General features: G+C 44.9%; 1 protein-coding gene across 10 annotated transcripts in view; it reads right to left on the minus strand.

Moving 5' to 3' along the window:
• Positions 1–3,615, minus strand: part of NFIB (nuclear factor I B) — a 169,052-nt gene extending 165,437 nt beyond the window's left edge. For all 10 annotated transcript variants that reach the window (XM_063180873.1, XM_063180871.1, XM_063180870.1 and 7 more), the window contains exon 1: positions 3,278–3,615. In XM_063180873.1, coding sequence (XP_063036943.1) covers positions 3,278–3,307 — 30 coding nt within the window. In that variant the 5' untranslated portion in view covers positions 3,308–3,615. The remainder of the gene's footprint in view (positions 1–3,277) is intronic.
• Positions 3,616–11,583: the final 7,968 nt, after the last annotated feature.

Raw genomic sequence — 11,583 nt, forward strand, 5'->3', positions numbered from 1 at the left:
AGATTTTTTGAGCTATTCTTTGTGCATTTTCAAATGAAACTACTACTTGACATGGGGAAGTGCCCATAAAAATGATCCTAAATGGACATTTGCAATTAATCACACACATTCTCCACCAAATCTCCTAAAAAGATATCAACAGACTTTTTTTTTCTCCTTAATATTCATATAGACAATAGTAAATTATTTTTTATTTTTATGTGGCACTTGCTCATGTGCCACAGTTGCTCTTGCAATGAAGCAATTTATAAAGGCAAGATTTTCAAATGTAATATCAAATAGCTAAGGTGAACCATTGTGCACTGGCAATTTAAATTAAAATGGAAGTTACTGTACAACATCTATGTTCCTGGTAAAGAAAAGAAAAAATAGCAGCCATCTAATGACAATAGGTAGGCCAAGTTTTCTTTATTGAAAAGATAAAGAGGATATGCAGTGCTCTTCTCCTATCTTTCACTTTTAAACTTTGTATCAGCCCAGAAAGCTCAAATTGAGGACTGTGCAGTAAATGCACCGGGCAGAAGTAGGGAAATTTTATACAGAAAACTTCATCTACTCAACTTCCCTGCACGGATTTTCTCATGCCTAGTGAAACATATAGGCGCAAAAGAAAACACTACATATTCTGAGATTTTGGACTACTGTAACATAATAAACCACGGCAAAAATATCACAAGAGAGCAAGCACTAAAAGGCATGCAGTAAACTGCATCCTATTCATGCCTCAGCAAGAGAGATAAATCCAATTTCCAGTCATTCCAAAACATAGAGAAAGAGGTATGTGGGAAACCGAGGAAGGGGGCCCGCAAAATTAAATGGCATTTGGTAAGTTTTCTTCTACCTTGGACTTATTTTCACTCACTAAACTTTTATTTTAAGTGTGATGGGTAACAACTCAAATTGACAAGGTTTGTCTTAAAGCTGTACTTTGGATTTTAGCATGTTATTAAAACATGCTTCCGCACTGTCTCGGCACAAACCAAACTACCACTTTCATAAGTAGTTCCATCCAAACAGGTGTTCTCTGTTTACTTTTACCAAAATACTTTCTTCTGAACCTATACTACCACAGTCGATGAGCATTGCAGGAGTCCTAGAGACAGAGAATACAATAGAGAGTACAATTGTGGCAGTAATGCTTTAATGCAGTTGCTACTCCACTGAAATGAATCAATATTTTGCCTTAAACAAATGAAGAATAGCAGGTTTAAGTTCTCATTACTGGTGTCATTTTAATTTATATAGAGAAAAAATATCATTTCTAAACTTGTCTTATCATTCCAAGCAGGTAGAAAAAGATTCCAAACTAAAATCAATTTGTTGCAACTGTGTTACATGTATGTGTTACCAAATGTGAACTGTTCCTGCATGGCACGTGGTAGAGCATGGTTGTAAAATATTATGGAGAAAGTATCAATGCACAAAAGCCAGAAACTGCTTTCTTGGATTAATGGCAGTAGAAGTACAATGTAGCATTTTTTTATATACCTGAGTGCAGTTTTTTAATACAAATTTGTAAAGAATGAGGAAATCTATTACATCAATGAGTCCAAACAGAAAAAATAATTTTTAAAAAAACATTAGAGAAGGAAACAAGATCATGAAATACTGCTGTAAAAGAGGTGGTTGCGAAAACTTGTGTCTCAAATGCAAAAACTGCTTTCTTGTACTGTCAGGTTTATATTCTGATGCAGAGGTCTTATTGCCCATCAATAATTCCACAGAAGGAGGCTGGTGGACAGCCTCCACAGAATTAATTTTGCTAACCACAGATTCCACACTAAGCAGTTATTTCTATGTGTGTACCTGCAAGCATGTGCGTCTCTGTTACACAAAATGCTTCCTATGTTTCTCATTTGAAGAAGAAATATTTCAATAACACTTTTTTCCAGCTTTCTTCCAGTGCAGCTCACGTTTACTTACTGAAAATATCCATATCTAAGTCAATCACACTTAGATGCCAAACAAAATATAAACAATAAAAAATGTGTCAGCCAAAAAACTGCAGGACTGTGTCCAATCACTGAATAAGCCTTATCATTGTTTCCATCTTCAATCACAATTTATGAATACTTTAGTCCTTTCGAGTTACAATGGTTTGTAACTGCGGAATAACTTAAATCACACTTATTTATTCACGGTGCAACTGTAAGTGCATCGTTGGCCTCTCCGTAGCAGCCTTGCAGCAGACATTACTTTCGCACATTTTCTGCTTCTTTAGCTATTTGTTGCACCAATGCAGAAGCAAGCAGTTATCGCTTAATCAGTTTACATCACATCCTCCTAAGACAGACTTTCACGAAAGCTGAAAACTATCCCCGAGCTTTCAGACAGGGTTTACCCTCCGAAAAAGGCTCCGGTGCCCCAGCGCTCGCTCGCCGATGCCGTACGCCGGCCGAGGACGCTCCAGGGGCGCCCGGAGAACTCCCCAAACACGCTCCCGAAACCCCTCAGGCTTCAAAATGCGCGCTTTGCCGCGGCGCGGACCCCGCTCGGGCTGCCCCCCGCCCTCCGCGCCCCGCTCCGCTCCGCGCCGCGCCGCGCCGGCCGCCGCTGCCCTCCCGCCGCCCGTGCCGCTGACAGCCGCCGCTCGACACCGAGGAGCGGCCGCCAGCGCGGCGCTCAGAAAAGGGTCGGTCTCTCCCCGCGCTGGGGACAGGACACGCTCCTCCGCCGGCACCGCACTTCAGCGGGGAGGGGGAAAACGACGTGCCCTTGTACAACCGAGCGAGAAAACGCTGCACTGCCCGGTCATCCCCGCTCACATCTCCCTCATTGTTGGCAGCCTGCATATTATTAATTAAGCATAAGACGGGATTACTTCGCGCCGGCCAGTGGTCGTGTTTTGTCAAAAAAAACCACTTTTCCTTTCAAACCCTTTCATTAGGCTGTGTGTAAACAGGCGAGATGAAAAGAGTGCAAATCGTTTGATTCCAATCAAATCAATACTTCTCAAACACGGTTTTTTAGCATAATTATGCTCATTTCCAGTTTGTTAACCTTTGACTTCTTATGCACCAACAATTAACAGTATTTGTATACGGGTGACACTTTGAATGGATCTCCCCAAAACAATGGCGTGGTACAGTTTATTCTTTAATATTCCCTCCTGAGAGAGGAGTTTGGATCTGACAAACAGTTACGACTGTGCTTTAACCCGTTACAACTACTAGCAATGACTCATTAATAACCCACACACATAAATTTTTTTTAAAAATCCCAGCAAACACGTGAAAATAAACAAATCAACAAATAAATTAAATAAAAGCGTCTATACCTGAGTGAGACAGATTGGAGAATACATCATGACTTCGCTTTGAGAACACGCTGCCCGGAGAGCCCCTAAGAAAAGCCTCAAAAAGGAATAATTTCATCTATTCATTTTACAGTCATCTGAGACTCAAGGAAGATGAAATCAATGAGGACGGGGCTCTGCTCTGGATCACCACAACTTCACAACAAACCCCAGTCCTCCTTAAATAGCCAAAGATTCAAGTTCACTCCGTGTGCTAGATTTCCCGGGGTGAAATCCAATCTACACTTTTAACCCTCTTGTAGTCGGCGGCGCAGGAGTCTTGCTTTTGCTGCTGCTGCTGCTGCTGGTTGTTTTGCAGATGAGGGGGGAAGGACTCGGGGTGGGGGGGGAGGGTGTGGGGGTGGGCGGGAGGAATTTTTTGTTTGGCTTTTTTTTATCCTTTTTCTTTTTTTTTTTTTTTTTTTTTTCTTTTTTGGGGGGGGGGGGGTGGGGGGCGGGGAGCGGTGTTTTTTCTTTCTTCAGAAGTTGGTGGTGCTGCCGTAATAACACGACACTGTCACCACGCTTTCGAAAGTTCAAGGTTACAGCCCGGAGCGGAGCAAGAGGCTCCCGAACAGCGATGGCAAGCGAAACTTCGCCGGGCGGTCGGGACCGTGCCGCGGGGCCGCGCCGAGGCGGGGGCGCGCTCGGGCGGGCAGGGCGGGCGGCGCGGCCTGCGGGCTCCTCCGGCAGCCTCTGCTCGCCCGCCCGTCCTCTCTCTGCGGGCAGCGGTGAGAGACTGCCTTCCAAACGGCCACCGTAATAAAAATTATCTCCTGGAAATTCAAACGATAAATCTCTCCCCGGCGCTCCCACCCGATTTGCTCTCAACGTGTCCGTGAGTGTCCCTCCACTACCCCGCCCCTGACTCTGCAAAACTTGGAAGTTGAAAAATTCACCAGTTACACCCTGTGGACCCTACTCCAGGTCTCTCCCCAAATGAGACTTAAGTATTTTTGTTTAATTATTTAATTACACAATCACCGTTTACACTCCTCCTCCTGCAAACACATTCCTTCTCCACCAGATCCCCTTCCTCTGCCCTCCCTCTGCATTCATTACCACCGAACGCTGCAGAAGGAACAAGCACGTTTCGCAAACATCCCTCCCTCATTTTCCCGCTCTTCTGGTGGGAGAAAGTTGCGGGGGCGAAGGGGAGGGGGGGGGGTGGCTGCCATCTGCGAGAGGTTTCCTTTTCTTCTTTCGGGGTACGACTTTTCCAGCTGCGGCGGGGCTCAGGCGCCCCCGCTTCCCCCCCACCCTCGGCGGGGGACACGGGGGAGGGCAGCCCCCTCCGCCCCCCTCCCCGAACGGGGGGAGCCTGTCCCGCACCGCCGGAGACTGATGTCCCCGCCCTCGCCGGCTGCGGCCGGGGGCTGCGAAGGGGACCCGGCTCCCGGGCGGCAACAGGGTGCCAGAGTCTGGTTTCATTCTCCGGGGGCAGCTTTAACCAGGGGAGGTGCGAAGGGGGGAAAAACAGTGAGTAAAATTTATTTCTGCTCCTGGGAGGCGGGCTGCGGTGCTGTGCCCAGCTCAGGGGCGTCCGGAGTGTGCGGCCCCCGGCCCCAGCACCGCCGCTGCGGGCACTGCAGCGCTCCCTCCCGCTGCCCTTGCGCAGCCCCCGGCGGCGTGCCGGAGGGACCGCTGACTTCCTCTTTGCCCAAAGTGAGAGTTTATTCACGTCAGGCATTTCACAACGACACATCAAGGAAAGTAAGCAGGTTCAAGTCAACCATGAAATGGTCACTTTTTAACCCCGTCCTGTCCTCATTAGGGAAATGCTCAAACACAGCCCATTTTCAAAGAGGCCTCTTAATGAGGGGAGCTTGCCAAGGCTACCAGCTGCAATTCCCATAAATTTACAAACCAAAAGAAGCAGGGGGATGAGTGGGGGAAGGAGAGACCCCATACAAGACAGGTAATGTCTTGTAACAGCAAGAACCCAACGCGGTAACCTTTGCAGAATCCATGCCCCATCCCCACTGCTCGGTTTCTGGCTGGCTACTCTTGCCCAGCACCCTCAGATTTGCAGGGGTCAAACAACCATCGTGCCTCTTCTCTTCTACAGACTATACTGATAAGGGACAAGTTAAGGACATACATTTAGGCAGAGATGAAGGACAAAAACTTGGGGTTAACCATAATTAGCAAAACTTATTTTTATATCTGGTGTAAAATACCCCTGAAATCCCATTGTTTTTCCCTCTACCCAGACACAAAAAGCTGATAATGCCAGCTCTAAATTATGGAGTTTCTCTTTGAATAAGTATTCTATTTAACTGGAGTTAATTTACCATAAAAGACATTCCTCTTGGCACAAATGCACTGGTGTCCTTGAACACACCTCTTTGAGTGCTTGAACTCTTACACAACAAACCATTATTGCGGACCTGATTTAAAATGACAATAACTCTCCTCTGTCCCTTTTATCACTCTCATCCCTCCATAAATATGAGGGCAACCTCACCAAATCCATAACACCACATCAGCAAGGCTGCCCCTGTGAGCTGCAAAGATGTGAGAAGTCTCTCCTTTCCCAGGCAGGGCTTGCAGAAGGCCCCACTCCCTCCCTTGGGATGGCCAAGGGATTACAGTTGCACTAGGGTCCTGTGCACGAAAAGCAAGAACTACCTGGCAGTCTGGCAAGCAGGAAAAAACAAATGTAGTGAGGTAATGGCAGAGAGAAACCAGTCACTTTCTACAGCCTTTGCTACTGCAAGGGAGAGGGAGTCAGTGTGAGATTGTGTTTGCATTGCCACTAGAGCTGGCTGAGGGTGGGTTTGCATCTCTACCCAGAGGGCATAAGGTGGGAGATGAGCACAGACAGCTCTACAGCTTGTGCCCGTATCCCCCAGAACAGCACTGCTGCAGAGCAGGCAAAGCCAGATACCCCCACCCCCAGAGCCAGTCTGTGGGCCAAGATTGAACAGGCTTCTCATATGAAAGCATCTTGGGGGAAATGGAACTGCCCAGCTAGCATGGCTCAAGCAGCATTTTGTCCTCTGTATGATCTATCGGTCATGGCAGGTGTGGTACATGGTGCCATTGGTTTGCTCACGGGTTTGACCCAAAGGCTCCCAGTATATCATAGAAAGCAGGCTGTACTGGGCACCCAAACATTGTTTTAGCTCTGTTGCTCCTGGTTAATCCCAGTGGGAACCCATAAAGGACGAAGGCTTTGTCCTGGGAGAACCCTGCTCAGATACACATGTGTGCACATGCTTATGCCCCCCCCATCCTCCTCCATCCCACCCCGACCCCTCAGCTCCTTTCCCAGAAAAGCAAGCTAAAGATCTTCAGAATGGATAAAGAACTACATGAAAATCATAACAAAGTGTAAGTCCCTATCACTTTGCTGCAGAGGCATGTTTAAAAGGGTATGTGTGGTAACTGGGTTAGCCTGGAGAAATACGGCATTAATGCAGCAAGGACACTAGGCATAGTGGCTGGCCCTTGGCATGCAGGGAGACCTTGTGAGAAAGTGGTTCAGTTACTTTCGAATTCTGGCTCGCATTATTTCCTCAACCACCCCAAGACCCTTCTCTCCATCCCCACATACTAATGCTGCAAGTTCTCTACCCTTGAAGCTCCAGGCTGGAGGACAATTGCTTTTTGTCTTCACTGCCAGAGCTATGCCACCTTCATGCTGTATCTGGAAGTTCAACTAGCATTTCAATGCAGGCAATTAAGAAAATGAAAGTCACTATCTGACCTTCCCAGTGAGACACACTGAGAGTGGTTCTCTGACACTAATCCTAGCCCATCAACTTCACAAGGCCAGGCTGTGAAGGGATCCCACTCTCAGGTGGGATGCAATATGAGAACAGATAACACTGCTTGGACACACACACAGCTAGGCACCTGCACACAGCTGCTAGAAACCTTCATGTGACAGAAATGGACATTCAGGAAGAAAAGGCAGCTTTCACATTAGTTAGCGGCAGATTCCGAAGCTCACCGTGAGCCTGCACTCTCCAGACTGGGGAACTGCTCCCATGCTCTCTCTGCCCCCACTCAGCTCTGGCAGGGTGGCCAGGATGGGAGGACATCCACTGCCCACACTGCATGATCTGAGATGCTCATCTCACAGCAAAGAACCACAAAGGTTTTTTGACACCATGGGGAAGATGGGCTCACTCTCCTCCACCCATCCTAGTTTGCCAGGGCAGTTTCATGCCAGTGGTGCAGACCATAGCATGCCAAACTTGCACTAAATGTGGAAAGGGCATTTAGACCATTTATATCCCATCTAGACCAGAATTTCAGTTGTTGTCCTTTGGCTGAACAATTGCTTAAGTTTTTCAAGTTTTGGAGCACAAGACTATTTATTAATGGAACAAAAATAAAGGAATCACTAATGTTGAAGCGTGAAGCCTAAGATTATCTCAGAATAAATGTGGGCAGTTTGGCCAAATATCTAAACATACACATACTGAGCTTCTAAGAAATCAAGTTTTCATGAAAATTCCAGCCAGTTGTGTCTTTATAGAAATCAGAAAGAACTGATTCTGGCACATGCCTTTTCGTCTAAAGTATGGGATATCTGAGAACTAGCATCAAAACTCTTATGTGAGAGGTCTTTGTGATCCAAAACACAAGTTTTTGATCTAGTTTAATAATAATATCATTAACTCCTTTTTCACCTTTTGTTAGAAAATGTCATTAGTGAATATGTCCATTCGATAAACAATTACTTGAGTACATGCATAAATACTGAGTAGCACAAATGGAGTATAGTTAATGTTCCTTATGCATAACAAGTAACCTAAACTATATTATGTTATGTTATGTTATGTTATATTGTATTGTATTATATTATATTATATTATATTATATTATATTATATTATATTATATTATATTATATTATATTATATTATATTATATTATATTATATTATATTATATTATATTATATTATATTATATTATATTATATTATATTATATTATATTATATTATATTATATTATATTATATTATATTATATTATATTATATTATATTATATTATATTATATTATATATTATATTATATTATATTATATTTATTATTACCTGATGATTATTGTATTTGTATGATTCTATCATGAGGCCTTGCAAGTCTTCTTGTACAAGCATATTAACCTACAAAGTAAACCTCTGCATCTTTGGCATAACCAGAGCCTTGGACAGTTTTTTTATGTGCAGGAATGTTGTCCATGTAGGGCGACATATATGTATATACAAACATATGTATATGCACAGAAATACAGAGAAAACAAACACATAAACAGTTAAATAAGAAAACAGTTAAATAAGATAACTGTTTGGCTTATAGGGCCTTGATATGCTTCACATGAGACTGAATTTTAAGTTATTTTTGACTTAAAATGTAAACAACAGTCAGTACAACTTCTAAGCCAGTACAGTATCATACAACAATAAAATTATGTATCTTATAATGACTAGCATTCTTTACCTGGTTTTGGGTGGTAGGAAGAAACACATACTGTACATAAACTATGTACATGTATGATCAGATAGAAAGTGTGCATATATACAATGAAAAGGGAAGAAATACACTAGTTAAACAGAGACACACATATGGGTGTGTGCGCTTGACCCCTGTCCACATATGGTTTGATGGGGACTACAATACTTGAGTTTCCCACAGCTCCCAAACCAGCAAATAAAAACATCAAACCTCAAGTGTAAAGCTGTAAACCAGAGCATTTTGGGTTACACAACTGTGCAGTTTTTGTCCTCACTGCAGGTCGCATCCTTGGCCTTACAAAAGCATGAAACTCTCTTTTTCCAATACAGTAAATTCTTTAAAAATTCACATGTGCTGATTTCAAATGCCCTGGACGCAAACAGCAATGACAACACCACAAAATTCCAACACATTTCATTTTTGGCAGTTTATATCACTTGCCAGATTTTGAGAATATTGGGATGGAGGGGGGATGGGGGCAGCATGTAGAAGCTGGATTTAAATGTCTCCCTAAATTAGACTTATAGTAGTAGTGCTTGATCTTTTTCTTGTGATTCAACGTTAAAATTGCAAGCGTTGCAGCTCAAAACCGCTTCAGAGAATGTTACGAGTTAATCCTGTGTGTTTTGGCGCCTTTTCCCTGCCAGCTACTGTACTTTAGAGAAAAAAAGAAGGAAAAAAAAAAAAAAAAGCTGGAAATCTTGTCTGTCCCGTCACAAGTTGAATGGCAGCACTTTCCAGCAGCGGGAGGAGAAGATGGCTATGTTCACAGAACTAATAATAATTCAGATCACGCCACATCGGCATCTTGTGTCAGAGTCGAAACTGGCTTCCCCGCCCCCTTCAACCTGAGAGCTGCCAAGTCCTCACACACTCCGCATTCAACCACAACTTAATGGATGGGATATTGTGCATTAAAATGTGGCCCAGACACACAGGGGAAGAGAGGACAAGAGGGAAAGCAGACACACGCACACACACATACAAACAGACACGCAAGAGAAAGGAATGAATTAAAATACACACACAGATCCTACAACAAAATAGCAGTGAAAAAAAGGGGGGGGGGGGGGGGCGAAGGAACAAAAAGAAACCCTCCAGAGTAACTTTAAAAAACAAGTCAGTAATGCCACCCTAACACTGCATCCTGCTACATGGCATGAAAGAGACCAGCACAAGCCCCCAGACAATTTATGGAGCAGACGATACACAGCAGCAATGCCATTTCCTCCACATGATACATTCAAATTGCAGTCCATTAACTACAAAAACTGCTAAAACAGCCAGAGAGAAAATATTATATTAAAATGTGAGTAAGGAAGCAATTTCTACGGCAACAAGAAAGAGAGGGAAAGATGTCTTACCAATAAAGTAGCATTTGCATTAATCCTTTCCAGCATTTAACTGATAGTTGTCTGCCAGAGAAAAAGGGGGAGGGGGGAAAAACTTGAAGCAGGAAACATGCCAAGTTCAGCACTTTTGGACGCAAACTCCCATCAACTGATTTCTGGCATAAAAGTGTGACCCACGTGGAAAAGTTGCCAAAAAAAAAAAAAACACCTCCAAATACAAACAATCCACCACTTATATCTTATCCTGTAAAGCAGAAGTGGTATCAGCATTTAAGAATAGGGTATAACATCCACTTTGAAACCACAGAGACATAATCTCAGCCTGGAGGAATTACAAAAGAAGAGTCAATTGAACTAAAAATAATATATATATGTAAAAATACAAGCACCATGTGCCATTGTGGTGTATTGTATTAAATAAATGAGATCTTGAAATCTGCAACGTACCACTCGGCCTTTGGCTTCACATTTTCCTGGATGCATCTCAATTTTTTCAAGGGCCCAGTGGTTTTGGGGGTTTTTTGGGTATGTTGTTGTTGTTGTTTTTTGTTGGAGGTGGTTTTGTGGTTTTGCTTTTGCCGTCGTTGTTCTTAGTATTTTGTTTGTATTTTTTTATTTCCAGAAATGACCTTTTACCTTTTGGGTAAAACCCCTTTGGGACGGGGTGTATGGGGTTTTTTTGTTTTGTTTGCTGTTGCTGGTTTGGGACATTTAAGGGGATTTTTTAGGGGAAGAGGTGGAGATTATTACTAGTATTACTATTGTTATTACTATCATTATTATTATTTGCTCATGTTGGTTATTGGCTTTGTTTTGGATTTATTTTGTTGCCAGCTTTTTGCCTGACACCGCGCGGGATGAAAATTCTTGGAGTGAGGGAAGGAAAAGGCGTTAAAGTCACAGCCTGTGGGCAGAGCGCTCCTCCTCCTCTTCCTCTCTTCCCAGTCTCCTTTCCTTTCTTGAGCTGCCAGGCTGTAGAGCACGTTTCAGTGGCGTCTGACTTGAACTCGGCCCAAGAATTCCTTCCCCGCCTCAGCCCAAATTTTAAACTCCTATATATCCACACACATATAGATGTTTATTTTTACGGCAGGGACGCATCTGCGCGCCGATGCCCGCGTTCCTCCTCCGCCCCTCATGCGAGTGCGGAGCGGAGCGGCCGGTCCGCCCCGGCCTCCTTCCAGCTCCGGCCCCGGGCCGCCCCGGCCTGCCCCAGCCTCCTTCCAGCTCCGGCCCCGGGCTGCTCGGCCCCGGGCTGCTCGGCCCCGGGCTGCTCGGCCCCGGGCTGCTCGGCCCCGGGCTGCTCGGCCCCGGGCTGCTCGGCCCCGGGCTGCTCGGCCCCGGGCTGCTCGGCCCCGGGCTGCTCGGCCCCGGGCTGCTCGGCCCCGGGCTGCTCGGCCCCGGGCTGCTCGGCCCCGGGCTGCTCGGCCCCGGGCTGCTCGGCCCCGGGCTGCTCGGCCCCGGG

This window comes from Melospiza melodia, chromosome Z (genome assembly GCF_035770615.1).
Source record: "Melospiza melodia melodia isolate bMelMel2 chromosome Z, bMelMel2.pri, whole genome shotgun sequence".
Taxonomy (NCBI): domain Eukaryota; kingdom Metazoa; phylum Chordata; class Aves; order Passeriformes; family Passerellidae; genus Melospiza; species Melospiza melodia.